Below are 17990 nucleotides of genomic sequence, written 5' to 3' on the forward strand. Positions count from 1 at the left end.
GTCACTGTCATTATATGTAAAAGAAGTACATGAATCAGAGAGGAAAACTGACTCCAATGTTTTGGTTGCGCACATGACAAGATGGTGGAGAAAGATCTAATTGAAGAGCCACTTGTTCTTTCCAGTGCCCTTTATGTGTGCAGAATTAAGCACTCCTGGAAAAATCAAGGCCTTCTCTGTTTGGATTAACAAAATGCTACTGGCAATAACTGGCAATAATGCCTGAATTTAACTCAGGCTGATGCAAATCAACCAGTTAGGTTGTATTTTCTCTTCCCACAATACTTGCTTTCTTCATACTTTTCATTTTCATTACTGCTGCTGCTGTTGCTTACTATGCATTGGTTTTACAACCTATTAACACAATAAGTTGCCTTCAAAAGTCATATTTGTCCGAGCTTCCAACCAATAAAACTAAACATAAGGAAGGGCAATGAGTAGTAGCCACAACAAGGAAGATCGAAGAGTGCCCCGATTCAGCACTTTGCCCAACCGTAACCCAAATACCACCAAATGCAATGGACTGACTTTCACCGCCTTCAGCAGCTGCTGGAGTCACCTAGTGGTGACACTGCAGGATGGAGAGGAGGAACTGCACATACCGAGCAAGGTTCACCTTAAGGACAGGGGAAAGCTTTCACAGCCCGGGACTGAACTATGCAAGTATGTTCTCAATCCCACTTAGGCTGATGGCAGCTTATAATTATCCTTAAATATTTAGATGCTGAAAATGTGCAATACCAAGTGAAGGAAGTGGGGAGAGAGTAAAAAGGGAATTTATCTTTGTAGTTTTTCCTCTCAGGCTGTGCATTTTATGAGGAAGAAGTCCCATAGACACAAACATACCACTTGGATACCCACCCTCTATAGTACCTTTTCAAGCTGCAAGTGGGGTTAGCTAAGCAGATAGATGCAAACAGCAGATGTCATTTTGTCCCCAGAGCAATTCATTGACAACGGACACCAGAGCCATACATTATATCTGGTTATATGTGCCATGGATGCAGACAGGGCATACATGTGTTAAAGGCAGGGCACTTTTTGTGCCCTTACTAAAGCCTCACCCTGTTTGCTCATGGGACAATCCTTCTACTCCCACCTCTCTCCTACTTATTAAAAAGCAGAAAAATATAAAACGTGACCCAGGAATTTTCTTTAATACGTAGAAATGTTTGTAAAATACCTGTGACACTTCACAAAGTTTCAGAACTCTCAGAGGGAAGGAATAGTCAGCAGCACTGATCACACTCAATCCACAACGACAGGGAGGCTATCAGCAAGCACAGTCACTACCATCAGACTCTTCCTGTGTGCTGAATACTTCTTTCCACTCTGCAATTCACAACGTCTTTTGTGTGGTCATTTTTTTTTAACTCAAGCCACACTGTACACGGGCTAGAAATTCTGCTTTTTTCCCCAAGGTGCTGATTTATTACATGAAACTACACACAATGAATACACTGCAGACTTCTTTTCTAGCTGCTGTTCTCCTTCACCAACTCCAATGCTCCATTTCCACCTCCAGCTTTCGTCCCCAGGGCAAGAACACAGAATGGCACCTTTAAAGAAAACAAACAAACAAACAAACAAAAAAAAAACAACAACAACAAAAAAACCAACAAAAAAAACCACCCACAAAACCTTTACAGGTGCTGCAGTTACAGGGTTACGTCTGTTCCCCTGCTCACCACAAACCTTCTCTCTGCTCTGGCAGCTCAGGAATCAGAAGATCTCAACTAACAATCTAAAATCAGGAGCTCAATGACTATCTTCATAACATGAAGCTTCTAAAGCACAGAGCACTGCTAATTGAGATCACCAGAGCTGAGGGTGTAACAAACTGTAACAAAGCTTCAAACATTGCTTTTAACAATAAACCATTATTTCAGCAGCTGCCCCAGGTTTATAGTGAAAATATTACTTCAGCCCTATTGGAACAAACAGAAAAGGCTGTAAGTATATATATTTTCATTGAGTATATAAATACTTAGAATATAAAAGCTTTCAGTCCTTTAGGCAGCTGGTCAACAAGAGTGAATGAGGTCAAATACCATCGTAATGCCACAGCCATCAGTAGGGCTCCATTCTCTGTTGGGCTGATTCTCTGCTATTTCCTCTACATGAAGTGCAGAACAGTGGGAAGCTCCAAGCTGAGAACATTTTACAGATGACTTACAGTGTCTGTGAATGAGGTCCAGATCAGATGGGCAAGGTAAAGCATTACTTTATTATGTTGCCAGCACTCACAATCTACCTGCCTGTGGTAATAACAAAACAAATTCATGATGCAACGGAAAGGAAGGCTACCCATCATTCTTTAAAGTGTGCCACATAGCTTCTGAATTGTAGTAATTAATATCTCTAACGAGATGACTTCATTAATAGGAATTTCCATTAGCATTAATAGATGCTAATAGGTGCAATGGGTATAATTCTCCATGCAAAGTTTCTGATTTGATAGTAGGGATAGATGAAGTCTCAAAGACATTATATAACAGAAGTACATTTTGGGCTCCTGAATTTCTGTCCTGGAAGCCTTACACAGAAATCTGGATGAATACCATGTGTCCCACATATGTAGTGAAACTTAGACCTCTGAACTGTGTAAGTACATTTATCAATGCACACAGTCAGATCAGAGGGGCTCACGCATGTCTGGAAACCTGAGACAAATCTGCTTGAAGAGATAACACCAAGACTGGAAGGGTAGACGGGGTGGGAGGCTGGGAATCAGGTTTTTTTAGGTGTCCCAGTTTAATTTGAGGGTAATGATTAACAGTCAACCTATTTACTCTTCCAGGGCAGAGCTGCCAGTTGATTGCAGGACCTTTTACAAATATTGATAGCATGCTTAGAGACAGCCATCTCTGCAAGTAATTTATAGCTCAGCTATAAATTTAAACTGCCTTACAAAGACATACAATGTAAATGCTGTTCTTTGTGTTACTGCATTACTTTCTTCATTCAAAACCTTTCCTTGTTAACAATACAAGAGAAAATGAGGCGAAAGAAACAGGCCAGATGAGAATGCTGAATAATGGAACTTGGTTCCAAAGACCAAGGTTCCACCTATGCGAACAAATTTCTGGACAATGGACCTGGACAGGTCTATACAATTTGGAGACTACAGATCTAATCATAGAATCATCAAGGTTGGAAAAGACCTCTAAGATCATCCAGTCCAATTGTTCACCTACCAGCAACATTTCCCACTAAACCATGTCCCTCAATACAACATCTAAATATTTCTTCAACACCTCCAGGATCAGTGACTCCATCACCTCCCAGTGCAGCCCATTCCAGCGCCTGACCTCTCCCTCAGAGAAGTATTTCCTAGGCTTAGATGTCTGCTGGCACAGGGCTAATCTTGAAGCCTACGGATCTCAAAATACACTTTTGCAACCTCAGGCAACTGCAGTCTCACAGACCCGAAGCAAGAGTCTGGTCAGCAGATGTAATATAGAAGGTTTTGATGTGTGCATGCCTTATTTATGTGTTACTGCAACACAACAAAAGTCTTGTTTACACTGCTTTAAGTTAAGGGATGCGTTCTTAAGAATGGATGAAACTCTGAAATTCCACAGAATGGATGTTTTTCATCTGAAAATATAGCAGATATATATTACGTACTTACATAGCCCTTGATACAGAGGATTACAATCTCCTAATTTATCACATCTCAGGAAACACATAATTCTTTCAGTAATTTAAATACACATACATAAATTACATAAATACCTTAATATTAAGATACAAATACATATTTAAGTTCATTCAATACTACAATAAAGGAAGGAACAGAACACCAAGACCTCCAGCCGTGCTGCCGCAGCTCTCCAAGATCTCAGGCCCACTTTGCTAGGACTGCACAGATAAAGCAAGCAGAAGTAATACAGTTGGGTGATTAATCCAAGCACAAATTAAATTGTGTGTAATTTATATACGATAAAGTAAAAATAGACTGCACTTCACATCATTTACTCTTAGCTTTTATTTGGTGTTTTTGATGTGTTTGGCAACTGTGGTACCAATACACACATCTAATTATTTTTAAGGTAAGACTGATGAAAAGAGTACAGGTCCAAGTAGGAATTTAAAATGCAGGCATTTAAGTACAACTTATTACAGTGTTAACAAAATGGTCTAGCTACAAATAAGGATTAGAAACACTTTTAATATGAACATTTAGATGCACAAATCTCTAGGAAAAGTTCCCAGTTTTCCCCTGCTTTATTTAATACATTTCATACATGAAATTTGTGTATTGTGAAAAGTTTCAGACTGTCAGCACTAGGAAATTAAATCATTTTTAAACATAAAAACCAGGAGAAGTCTGAACTGAGGTCTGTTCTTGGACTGTAAAGTCCTGCAAAGGTTATAGAACACAGAAGAAAATGAAGTTATCTGTGCCAAAGGCTCAAACTCCATTTGGTGAAACTCCACTTGATTTGAAAATTAGATTCAGAGAGCAAAATGATTGTAAAGGATGATTAAACTTGGTATATATAAATCAGTGACAGAAGTGAAAAGGAGATAGATGCATGCAACATCCTACAAATGATGTCAAAACAGTATTCATGATGATTCTGTGATCTCACACAAACTACTCAATGTCAGCTGAAGTCTTGACATTCAGCCCAATGGACTTTGCTCCCAACTGTTAGGTTTCTCCAAGTGCCACAACTACAAGAGGTGCAAGGTGGATATTCCAGCACGTTGCCATCTTTCACAGGACTACAGGACACACCTACCTGAGAACACTGGAGCACAGCTGTGCCTGTACTGGGGGAGATACCCAGCCGCTATGAACATGAATTGGCTCTGTTCCTGTGCAACACTTTTTTCACTGCCTGGCATAACTAATTTAATACTTCTGAAACAAATGCAAGGACCTGAAGCTGTTCAGGACACTGAGAATATACAAACTGTCAGAACCTGAAGACATTTCTGAGGTCCTTCCAGGGCTGCTCACCACAGACCAATATTCATCCCTTTTTTAAGGCAACAACAGGCAGCACAAGAATTACCTTTTGGAGTACCAGTGACTTGAACTGTAGTGGAGAGAGAAGCTGCTGAGGACATGGACAGATTGCTAACACAGAACTCAAACCTAGGAAGCAAGGAGGCTTCCTACAAGATGCATGACTGGTTCACGGCTCCATGGAAAAACTAACCAAATCAGACTGTTCTGCATCAACATGCACTGCCGTCACTTCAATGATCTACTTATTCTTGTGACCTAGTACACAAAGCCAAATTAACTCGACTTTTTAAATTAAGTTTGGACTTAGAAGCTACCTATCCATAAGCTTAAAGGCAACCCTGGGCTTAAGTCTCATATATCTTAACAAATGCTTTCTTCCTGACGTTCCAGCTGACATCAGCAAGTGGTCTATATAGTAATAATCATCGTCATCATCTTGTTTTTCATTTTCATACTTTATCACTTGAAAATGCACACTTCATGACACAACACACACCCTGGCACAATGCATACTCTGGCACAAGGCCCCTGTGTGAATGAGCGTGCTTTTAAGTGGAGGCTGTCCCACTGTGCTGTGCCTGAGCCACAGCCCACATGTGTCACAGCTGTGCAAGGCCACGGCCCTACTGATCCTGGCCTGGACCACAGGCTGACATCACTGTGTGGCTCCTGCTGGCCATGTCAGCCTCAGCCTGCCTGGCCATCACTGGGCCATAACTAATCCCAGCAGGCATCACGGGTGCTGGATGGGACCAGCCCTGGTGGCAAGGCCTCCCCCTGATGGCCCCATGGGGATACCCATGGATTCTGCAACCCTGGCTTCCAGGGAGCATCGCCTGGACAGTGTGAGGAAGGCAGACACACAGATGCCCAACCAGACAGGCTCCTCCATGGGCAGCACACCTTTTTGTGGTCTTCCTGGGCCCAACTCTGCCACCACGCTGTAAAAAACTCCTGCCCAACAATACAAGTAAGTGCACAGCTCTGGGGGAAGGGATCAACCTGTCGCAACGCTGAAATAAGTTTCCTATGACCAGAGACCAGAGATCTGGCAGCAATGCCACCTGAACCCTGCTCTTCCAACATGAAACAAGTTATCAGGCACTGGGTTAAATAGAACAGCTCTATAATGCTAAAAGTGCAACAGAAAATGGCAGCTGTCCATCCACCGCAGCCTGCAATCCACCTGCCCCTCCTCAGCTCATGTAAAGTCACCTTCTTCTTCAAGCCTCTCTGCAATATATTATTATCATTCAAAAACAGCCATAAGGAAAAATTCTTGCAATATTTTGATAAGCAACTTCACCGTTTGTATTTGATTATGGCAAGCAATCCCTTAAACAAGAGGAGTCCCAAAGTGGGATTACTTATCACAGTAATTGTTTACCAAACTGAGAAAACATTTTTAAATTGCGGTGTTTCCTGCCACTTTTGCTTCTATTTACACTGCTAGCGTTTTCTCCCTTCAGGGCTTCAAGGACCTGTTTTCATAAGTGTTTACAAACCACTAACCATGCCAGTGGCACATTATCAGGAGTAAATAATAATAGCATCTCCTTCACAAACAAGACACAATGGGCGATCATGCTCTGGAGCATCAAGGGCGGAGTATATCTTATAAAAGAATTTCTTTATTAATGCCTTGTTCAGGGAGGGAGCGCCAATGAAACCACAGTACTCGTGAGTGCTGGTGCCCTGGTATCCTGCTCTTCCCCACCCATGCTGATTATGGGTACTCTGGGGTGGATTCTAAAAACTATTTCTAATTCTTAAGGACTTGGGGCCCTATCTAAATCTTTTGCCAAGTAAGTTATTCTGAGTCTCTAAGCAGAAACCTCTGCGAACATGCCAAAATTACCCTTGGGTTAAATAATGAAGTGTCAGACCTGAGTAAACATAAGCAAGACAGAATAATTTGCTTGCAGAATAACTGAAGCACCAGGAGAGGGGGCCGTGTATGGCTGCACCTTTGCAATAAATGCTTCAGGGGGGTTAGGAGTATGGAAAAAAAAAGGAAAAGTACATTTCCTACACAGGGTTTTATTGCCATCTTCTATCATCAGACCCGTGGGAGAAAATGTCAGCCAAGAGAATACAATGAAGAATTAGTTGCAGCAAAGGACGGATGCTGTAAATGATGTGCTGTAAGGCAATGAGAACAGTTGTGCTCTTGTAAAAATAACTGCATCCAAATAATTTGTTGTAGAGCTCATCTAGAACAAAGTAAGGAGGGGATTCATCTTTCCCCCAAGAATTATATGCGTTCAATGGGTCACCAAGAGAGGAGCAGTGAGTAATGCTGAATGTTTCTCACAATTAATTTCTTTTGCTTTCATCTTTAAATGGGAGGATAAAATGAAAACAAACCTCTCCTTTGCTACGTATGCAAATTAAAAATCACATAAGCCACCCTGGAAATAAGCAAAACAAATTAAAGCAATAGGATTGAGAGCTCTTCTCTACCAAACGCTCAATTTCCTTTTCCTCTTTTTTTTTGCTTTCTCAATTTTAATTCACTGACAGGCTGTTGCCTGAAATATGCTCTGGAGCATATTTCATTCCTTCTAGAAACAAAACAACACAACATACACACAAAACCACTTCTCACATGACACAGGTATAGTTTTTTTCTTAAAACATGATCAGGAAGCTTCTAACCGGGGAGGTAGGTTCAATTCCCTGCTCAGTTGCCTGTTATTTTCAATGTCTCATTTGAAAGTGAAGATAATAGCATTTCTCTTTTTCTCAGATTAATAAAGTGACAGAAAGCTACCATATGTAGTCATAGTAGAGTGCATTACATGATACCAAAGAATCTCCTAAAAGTTAGCAATTAAACAACACAGAGCACTTCAGCCTACTTAAATCCATTCTCTGTTAGCCCACATTCCATGTGCGGTAACTCCCAGCTATTCATTTTTTTTCCAAGTAAACCAGCTACCTCTCCACCCTGCCACAGTCCCCTACCTGCTCCCTCTTTTAAGCAATTAGCTCCATATCTCCTTGCTCCTCTTGTCCAGCTGTTGCTCTCCTGCCTCTCTGTGCAGTTTCAGTGGTAGAGGAGCATTTCCATGCCGAACCTGAGCACCTGCTCAGGCAGCCAGAGGGACCAGCAGCCCCACGGCTAGCTAGGAGGACACCTGCTCAGGCACCGCCTGCCTTCCACAAGCCGCAGAGGGAGGAGCTCCCCAGAGATTAAAGGCAGCAGCTCCACCTCTGTACTCCATAGTTTGATGCCCTACTGCAACAGAGTCTTCCTGAGAGGACTGCCTGCCAAGCTGCCAGTGAGTGCTGTCCTGAAGGGACTGGAAGCAGCCTCCATGGTTACCCTGCCATTGGCTTCTTGGAGAAAGGACAGAAAAGAGAAGCACCTACAGGTTTGTTAAGCCTTTTGGTACCTGGGGCTCCACATGTAAATTTCAGATGTCAAATATCTTTTTCAACTTCTGTCCCCAGCAGCTGGAAAACAAACCTTGGAACGTTGTCTGGGTGTACCCTGAAACCTTGAAACCAGAAGTCAGAAGAGATCTGGAGTGCTTTTATGTTAGAATTTTCAAGCCTATTCCAATCTGTCTGAAAAGCTGATCCATGGTATCATTACCTGCATCTACTGCAAACATTGGTGTGTCCTTATGGAAACTGAACTGCCAGGCACCCAATTGAACATAATGCCATCCCATAAAGAAGCTGGATGCCTCCCTGTCTCCTCATAGGCATCTGGCTGTGATTGGAGTTTTTAGGAGAAGGAACCTGCTTCCACAGGCATCTACAAGTTCATCAGTTTCACTAGCTAGTTTGACTGAAATAGTCTTTTGTGACAGAGTTAGTTTTCTGTTTTTAATATCGTAATTAGATCACATATTCATTTTTTTTCCTCCAACACTAATGCTTATGATACATGAATTTTCCTCCAAAGGAGTATTGTGAATAAGACTGGATTTGATGAACAAGAATACTGAAGCTGGGTGTTACCCAAGCCCAAAACTAATAGTTTCTGTTTGCTTGTTTTGAATTATGCAGTAAGTACTTACTATTAAGTTTCTGTATTAATTTCAGAGTGCATGGCAGTGTGTGCACAGTCATATGAGTTACACCAAAGCTGGCTGCTGCAGCCTCTCTGTGCCTGTTTCATGGGAGAAGCTCGGCTACTCGTTTGCAGTAGCTACTCAAAGTATTATTTTTCACAATGGCCGCGGGAGGGCACTAGAAAGAAGAAAACAGGCGAAAAAAAAGGCAGTCATGGGAATCCACGGGCCAGGACACAGCAGGAGCCCTGCTAGACATCAAGAGCAAGAACAAATAGAGGTCAGACAGGATCACAGTCCATTTCTGAATAAAAGGGAGAGTAAAACTGACAGGTCCACACAAAGGCCACAAAGGTGAGTAGTTCAGTTTAGAAGGGACCTTCCAAGTCATCTCATCCAACTGCCTAAGGCTAACCAAAAGCTAAAGCACATTGTTGAGGGCACTACCCAAATGCCTCTTGAACACTGACAGCTGTGGGGTATCAACCACTTTTCCAGGAAGCCCGTCCTTGTGTCTGACCAACCCTCATGGTACAGGAATGCTTCCTAATGCCCAGTTTTACCCTCCCTAGTGCTCTTTTGTGCTGTTCCCATCACGCCATCAACTCCCGGCACTTCTCTCTGCTTCCCCTCCTTGGGGAGTTTATAAAGGGAGCTGGGGAGGGCCGTATGAAGTCACATATAAAGCAGCCCCCTGTACACACTTCATTTCATGCTGCACAGCAATACATTTGTATTTGTGTGACAATCAGCTCCTCTAATTGTCACTTGCTGGACAAGGTGAGCCAGCCTGCATCCATCTTTTGAACGCACAACTTATTACTTGCAGCAAAAGCAGTTGATAAAAAGACAAAAGCCTGCTCCTGCCTTTTTTTTTTCCTTTTAAATCCAGAGTGAGTTTTATTTGGGAATGGATTTCAGTGTTTCATTGATCTTTCAAGAGATTTGCAGACAGCTATACGCTCACTTGTCCGACACCAACCAGCACGCATAAGAGCAGTATAGTCTTTGGAATTTGATTTGTGGTCCATGAGGAAACTCTTCATTCCTTCTATCTGTCTGAGAGAGATTAATCTACACAGGAATATGTTACACTGTAAGCAGAGGGGGGCACTGAGCAGACGAGCTCACCGGCTGTTGTTAACTTGCTCCCTGGTTCTCTCCAGCTCCTGGTTGCTCTATAAAAAAGCATGCCCAAGAGCACAGTGGAGCACACCTCTCCTTGGTGCCTCCATGCAGGGAAGTCATACTGATGAAACCTCTCTTCCCATTGCATGTCACCTCCCATACATCCCACTGGATTCATGGCACAAATCAAACCTTGAGGATTACACTTCAGAAGCACCACAGGAGCGAGCTGAAGCAGTGCCCAGTCAGTATTTTAAAATCTTAGAACTGAAAAAATGTGTACAAAGTTAATTATCAGAATGGTAATAAGAATTAATTGGAGACAAGGGGGCAAGCACATGAGCTCAATTTGGTAAATGTGATTTTATTTGGAGTTTCGGAAGCTCACTGTGGCCATATAAGAACAGCAGGACTAGGCCCTCCAGGGCCATCACTGTTATTACTTAGATTATAGTAGCAGCACCACAAAGACTGCTTGTGATGGGACTCGCCTGGCCTGAAGGGCTTAAAGGCTATGTGAGACCAGGTAGGCAAGTGGAGTGAGGAAGAAAGTACTTTTATTAGGATAAAGTGATTAAAAGCTTGCCCAAGGACACTTAGAAAGCCTTTGACAGAACCAGGACTTTAACCTAGATTTCAGTTTGGCGCCTTCGCCTATCTTTCCCAATGTCTCTTCAACAGTGATTTAAAGTAGGCTCCATCTCAGTACAGCATCACCAAAAATGTCTTCTCATGCCATAAGCTGATTTTGACAGCCTTTGCATGAAGAGAGATCACTTTTTGTCAACAGCATCCTGGTTTCAGCTAGGATAGAGTCAATTTTCTTCCTGGTGTGGTGCTCTGTTTTGGATTTAGGATGAGAGTAATTCTAACATATTGCTAACACAGCCATGTTTTAGTTGTTACTGAGCAGTGCTCACACTGAATCAGACTCTTCTGCTTCTCCCCCTTCTGAGAAGGGTCGGGGTTGCCTAGGAGCTGGGGGGGGACAAAAACAGGGCACCAGACCCAAACTGAACAAAGGGATACCCCATATCATACAGCACCACACTGAGCAGTGACAGTGGAAGTGTAGGGCAGCTGCTGCTCAGGGACTGGCTGAGCATCATCAGTCAGTGGGTGGGGAGCAATTGTGTTGTGCATCACTTGTGGTTTTCAAAATTCTTTTTTTCCCCTGTTTTCCCTTTCTTATTAAGCTGTCCTCATCTCAGGCCATGAATTCTTGCACATTTTCCTAGTTCTGATTCTCTGCATCCTGCTGTGGGGCAGCCAGCAGAAGGCTGTGTGGGGCTGAGCCGTGACACCCAGCCAGCAGCCGATGGAAGCACAAGCATAGAGCTGGCGGCAGATGGAAGCCCTGAATTCCAGAGCCAGCTATTGCTTCTTGAGCCTTCGAACAGCTAAAAACAGGCAGCAGAGAACCCAACTGACAGAAACATTACCCCTCAATGTTCCTTCTGTAGCTCACATGACTGTGCTATTAGTGAGAAGTGCCTGCAGGTGCTGTAGTGTCCCTGTTCACTGCAGGGGAGTTGGGCTAGTCAGCCTTTCCAGGGCCCTTCCAACTCCGACCCTTCCACGACTCTAAGGTGACAGGACGGCGCCTTTCACTTGCACACCGTCTGCGAGGTACCGGGAGCTTCACACGGAACAAGAAATAATAACCTCTAAAGCTAAGTGATAAACCTATCTTTTATTTGTTCCTTGACCCTTGCTTTCACTGCCAACAGAGAGCGTCGGTGATGGCATGCGGCTGTTGTACACGGCTCGTCCAAGGACGCGCGCACCTGAATGCGCTTTCCGTCCCGCAGGGCCCCGCGGCGCCGTCCCGCCGCCACGCACCGCGTTCCCCCACCAGAGAGAATACCGACGACACCAAAGCCACGGCCCGCCGCCCCGCTGCCTCCCAGCCGCGCCTGCCACAACACGCGGGGCCCCGAGGCTGCTTGTGCCCGGGACGGGGCGCCGCGCCGCCCGCCGGGGCCGCGCCGCCCGCAACCTGCTCGCAGTACCTCACTCTGTCCTTCTCTGCCCGCCGCAGCTCCGAGTCCCTCTGCAGCACCTGAAAAATCGTCCTGGCTTCCTCATCGCTTAAAAAACTGAGGTCCGGCCGCTGGGGAGCCGCGCTCATGGTTTGGCTTATCTCCCTGTGGGCGACTGGAGGGCGGCGGGCTGCGCGGAGCCCCTCGCAGTGCGGCGCGACTCCCGCATGGCCGAGCCCAGCGGGACGCCTGCCGCCCCGCGCCCGCGCCGCGGCCCTCTGCCGAACCGCCCCGCCGCGCCCTCCGCACCTCCGTCCCTCCCTCCCTCCCCGCCAGGCGAGGCGGGGAGGAGGCGGCTCCGCAGCCGGAGCTGCTGCTCGGCGCCCGCGGGCGGGACGGAGCGGAGGTGCGCGCGGGATTCCTTCACTCGCTCGGGCCGGGGCCGGTGGTTGGTGTTAGCGGTGCTGGAAGTTTTCAGGAAGAAATAGCCAAGGAGTTCTTAACGCCTCTGTGATGAGCGTATCTATAATCATGGGATCACTGAGATTGGAAAAGACTATTAAGATCATCCGTCCAACCATCAGCCCATCCCCACCATGCCCACTAACCACATCCACACGTTTTTTGAGCACCTCCAGGGACTGTGACTGCACCACCTCTCTGGGCAGCCTGTGCCACTGCCTCACCACTCTTCCTGAGAAGTTTTTCCTGATACCTAACCTGAATCTTCCCAGGCACAACTCGAGGCCATTGCCCCTTGCCCTATCACTGTTAACCTGGAGAAGTAACTTTATTCTGGCAGCTGCAGCTCTGCTCTGATGTGAGCAGAGCAGAGATGTACCCCAAGCATGTTCCTGCCCGCCATCCGTGGCAGCCTGGTTGTGGTGGTGTCAGCCTGGCAGGCAGTTGGACTCCCATATAGTGACTCTCACACCTTTCTCCCAGCTGCAGTTGCACAGCACTGATTCCTTCCCTTCAATCTGCTCTCCAAGAGGCGTACCCAGCATCAGTCGTGACTCAGCTCTGCCTAGTGGGTCCAGAGCAGCTAGAGCTGCTCTTCTCTGACATGGGCCACTGATGGGCGCTCCTCACAGAGCCATCTCTGCAGTCCCCCTCCAAAACCTTGCCCCACAGATCCAAAACAATAGTACTAAAATGACCATTGAAATATGTTAGATGACTTCATAGATGTGATCACGGGTACAAGGAGAAGCAGAATGCTGCTATAGAAAACAGGCAGTGGGAACATCAACACAGCATGATGCATGCAGCTGCCTCCCACCCCATACTGTGAGCTGACATGGGGCTGCAATTCCCCACTGGGAAGTCATACTGAGCAGGTGAAAATAAGGTCCTCAGCACAACAGGGATAGCATGTTCTAGAAGGTTCCTTGTTTTGGGGCGTCTCCTGGCATCATTTGTCAGCCCAAAGAGGAATTTTTCAGTTCCTGGTGACAAAACAACAAAAATAAGGCTATCAGACAATGGATGGAATTGTAATGGAAGCTGTGGAGAGTTACGCTGTTCAGAAGATGCAGAGAGAAAATATCTCCCACAGAGAAAAGACCTATTAGGGTATGGGATATGCTTCTTGTTAAGGTCCAAACCTGTTATTTCAGCAGATGCAAGAGCTGTAGTCATCACTGGTGCATCAACAGCTTGCAGACCTCTCTTCTCTTAGGGTAAACATCCTGCCCTCCCTGTTCTGTTGTGCTGAGTACAGAGTGACTGTTTCATTACTCACTAGCCATCGTACCAGCCATCTTGGCCTTTCTTTTCCGCTTTCAAAGGGAAGGTAGCTACACAGAAGGAATGCCAAGCCACAGCCTTTTTCTTTTGTGCCTTCTTAGTGGCTGTGTTCCATCAGAAGAGGCCAAGTGCACAGAGTGTCCCACAGGACTCTCCCAGGCATAGGGTTGGGCAGCACTCTCCCTTTCCACCTGGCACCTGCAGGGAATGGGAAGCAGCTGCTCGTGGTGCCTCACAGCTTCTCCCAGAGCTGAGAATAACCACAATAACAGTCTTTCCTGTTGATCCGCTGCAATAAACTTGATCCGAACATTGCAGTTCAAAAGCAGCAGGGCAGATTTCAGATAATTGTCAGAAAGGATGTCTTTTGCAAGGGTGGGCATTCTCCATGGTCACAACACAGGGCATCATCAGTGTTCACTATTGCCTTACAAGTGAGCTTTTATTGGTTATATTATGGGCTTTTTTTCTTCATAAATATATACATTCAGTATACCTAGGAAGTATATGGATGTTCTTAAGGGTTTGCTTAGAAAGTAGTCACTATAGTCCTGACAAAAAAGTGTAACATCACCCATGAATTTGTCTATTTTGTAATTGTCTTTATCCTGTGTGTAAGTGAAGAATGAAATACATATTAATAACTTTTTGTAACTCTTCTAGTAATCTAATTAACTGCCTTTTTTACCACCAAGACGTGTTAAAAGACATACAGTATTTTAAGCACAGAGAGGAACAGGACCAAGGTGTTGTTGGACATCATCTGCCTAGACTTCAGCAAAGCTGTTGACACTGTCTCCCATGGCATTCTCCTAGAGAGGCTGGCTTGGACAGGTACACTCTTTGCTGGGTAAAGAACTGACTGGATGGCCGGGCCCATAGAGTGGTGGTGAATGCAGTTAAATCCAGCTGGTGACCGGTTAGGAGTGGTGTTCCCCAGGGTTTGGTACTGGAACCTGTCCTGTTCAGTACCTTTGTTGATGACCTGGATGAGGGCACCTTCAGTAAGTTTGAGGATGACACTAAGTTGCCAAAAAGTGTTGATCTGCGTGGGGTTAGCAAGGCCCCATGGAGGGATAGCTGGGCTAAGACCAGTGGGATGAAATTCAACAAGACCAAGTGCTGGATCCTGCACTTGGGGCACAACAACCTCAGAGAATGCTACAGGCTTGGGGCAGAGTGGCTGGAAGACTGTGTAGAAGAAACGAAGCTGGGGGGATTGGTTGATGTTTGGCTAAACATGAGCCAGCAGTGTGTCCATGAAGGTCAGTGGCATTCTGGCTTGCATCATCAATAGTATTGCCAGCAGGAGCAGGAAAGTGACCATCCCTCTGTCCTCAGCACTGGTGAGGCCACAGCTTGAGTACTGTGTTCAGTTTTGGACCCCTCACTACAAGAAAGATGCAGAGGCCCTGAGGTGTGTTCAAAGAAGGGTCTGAGAAGGCTCTGGAGCACAAGGCTTATGGGAAGCGGCTAAGGGAACTGGAATTGTTCAGTCTGGGGGAGGCTCAGGGGTGACCTTATCACTCTCTACAACTGCCTAAAGGGAAGTTGTGATGAGTTGGGAGTCGGCATCCTCTACCATGAAACTAGCAATAGGATGAGAGGGAATGGCCTCAAGTTGCACCAGGGGAGATTCAGGTTGAATGTTAGGAAAAACTTTCTCTGAAAGGGTGATCAGGTACTGGAATAGGCTGCCCAGGGAGGTGGTGGTGTCACTGTCCCTGAAGGTGTTCAAGAAACGTTTAGATGTTGTACTGAGGGCATTGGTTAGTGGGAAATTTGGTGATAGGTGGACAATTGGACTGGATGATCCTGGAAGTCGTTTCCAACCTTGGTGATTCTATGATTTCATGGTTCTATGTTCATTTCATATATAAGCAAGTGATGGGATTATTTAGAAGAATGCAGAGCAGGCTTCTGGAAAGATGCTGCCACACAGCATGGTGGTTAGCAACCTGGAATAGAAGGATCAAGGTAGCATAGGAGAGGCTGCAGATATCAGACATTTATTAGTAATGTTAATTGCTAGTGCCACTAAAGGGGGTGCTGACACACATACCTTAATTATAGGCCAAATTCTTCAAAAACTGGATTTTACAAATACTGTTGTACTAATGGGTGATGTTAACTCCACTTACTCTCAGTGGAGGATTTCAAAGTGTAGGACTACAGAGAGCCAGAAGGGCTGTTTCTATATGTTGATCAGTAGTTGAGAATATAGGGGAATGTGCAGCAGGGCTGATTGCGTCTCATTGCAATTGGCCTCGAGCCTTGGAAGAACTGTAAGGTCTTGTCTAATCCTGTTGAACTAATAACCGTGTAAATTGTCATGCAGATTAGTGAAGGCTTGTTTAATTAACTCCTTGCATTAAGTGAAAGAGACTTCATGGCAATGCGAAGACTAAATATGAAGCGTCTGTCATTTAAAATGTATTAAATCTGCTTATTGTGTTTGAATTAATTATTTCCAGCACCGACCTAGGTCCAAAATAATTTGATAAAAAATACTCTGAAAACCAAAGGCAGTGCCTCTCGCTCTGTTTAATAAGGCCATAATTTATATTTCAGGTTACTGCAATAGAGGTAATTGAAGTTTTGTATTAAGTTAACAATGAGAGGTTCCCACTGAGTTTCACAGGACAAAGTGGGCTGGTTGCACTGCATGGTTTCTACACATGAGGAGCGTCCTGCAGGATGTACAACTGGGCCCTCAGCTCCCACTTCAAAAGCACTTTGGACTTTCATTTAGGCATTTTAGCTGTGAAGTGCTATGCTTTGAAGATTGCCTGGATGTCAACATCCAAATGCTGCTCATGCTATTTTAGCTGTTTGTGCACTACACAACCTCCTGTGAGGCAAGCAGGGAGCCGGGGCTGGGCTGAGCAGGTTGTGGAGCGTAGGGCATTTTGTTTGCCCTGAAACAGCCACAGGCAGTAGGGCTGCTCCTACAGGGAAAGCCAATCTTCCACTCACCACACTCACAAGTCACCTCTTGCAGCTTGTGAGGCTGAAGGCTGCTCCATTTCACAATTTCCTCAAGCACTTCCTCTCTCAGATTTTCTCATTCATCTTCTTTTCTTTTCCTCCCAGTACATTGAGCATGGGTCTACTCTTCCCTCTTTTTAGACTTCAGCCTACCGTTCTCTCCTCACCGTTCAAGTACTCCTGGCTTTTGTTGCCTCTCATGCTACTGCCTTCCTGCCTCGTAAGTTGTCTATATGAGTTTGTGAGATCCTCATTTTTTTTCAATACAGAGTTATTCCTGCTGAAATAGAATTGATGATCCCTTATGATGGCGAAAAGGGCAACACAGAATCGTAGAATCATTAGAGTTGGAAAAGATATTTAAAGGCCGTCTAGTCCAACTCACCTGCCATGAGCAGGGACACCTATCGCTTGATCAGGTTACTCAGAGCCTCATCCAGACTGACCTTGAATATCTCCAGGGTTGGGCCATCTACCACCTCCCTGGGCAGCCTGTTCCAGTGCTTCACTAAATGTGGGAGAACATCATGAGAGAGATTTGTGAAATAGCGGCTGATCCTTGCACTTCATGATGCTCCTTTCCTAGTATTTTGTGTATTTTTAGACAGTGATGCCATGGCATCCTTTCTATTTGCTTTTTGCTCATGCCTGGATGTATGTTCTTCTTCTTCCCTCCCTTACTTTAAGTAATGACTAGTTCCACTGTAATACCCTTTGGGACTGTACTTTCTCTGGGCTGGAGGCAAGAGAAGGCTGTGAATAGGATCTTTCTGTTTCATCAAGGGGTACATATGTGTCTGGTGTCCCCGCTGCAAGAGCCATCGGTTGGCTAGTGCTGTAGATAACATCTGCTCTCCTGGAAGAAACTATGTAACCTTCTCCTTAAATATGTACATAAACATAATCACCAGAGGCCAATGCCTGGGACACGGCAAAATTATGCCTTTAATATATTAAGTACATATGCTAGTGCATGCAGCCTATTAAGACAGGCTTAAGTAAAGGTAAAATGAATGACTGAACATTAAAGAAGAGTTGTTAGAAGCAAGAAGGCAACCTTCAAAATGCTGAAGTCATATCCAAATGAAGAAACTAGAAAAATTCATAATCCTTGGCTGATAACATATGAAAATA

At 44.9% G+C, this 17990-nt stretch overlaps 1 protein-coding gene across 9 annotated transcripts in view; it reads right to left on the bottom strand.

Annotated features, from left to right (window-relative positions):
- Nucleotides 1-12337, bottom strand: part of LOC128074928 (protein O-glucosyltransferase 3-like) — a 52502-nt gene extending 40165 nt beyond the window's left edge. For 2 of the 9 annotated variants that reach the window (XM_052671277.1, XM_052671273.1), the window contains exon 1: nucleotides 7952-8103. Coding sequence is in view for 3 of the 9 variants with exons in the window: in XM_052671280.1 (XP_052527240.1) it covers nucleotides 12150-12268 (119 nt within the window). In the remaining 6 variants the exon portion in view is untranslated. Of the gene's footprint in view, nucleotides 1-1450; nucleotides 1560-1987; nucleotides 2202-7951; nucleotides 8104-12149 lie in introns of those variants that run through there. The other 7 variants (XM_052671274.1, XM_052671275.1, XM_052671280.1 and 4 more) reach the window with 7 other exon arrangements.
- Nucleotides 12338-17990: the final 5653 nt, after the last annotated feature.

The sequence above is a fragment of the Tympanuchus pallidicinctus genome, unplaced genomic scaffold (genome assembly GCF_026119805.1).
Source record: "Tympanuchus pallidicinctus isolate F22 unplaced genomic scaffold, pur_lepc_1.0 scaffold11, whole genome shotgun sequence".
NCBI classification, from domain to species: Eukaryota; Metazoa; Chordata; class Aves; order Galliformes; family Phasianidae; genus Tympanuchus; species Tympanuchus pallidicinctus.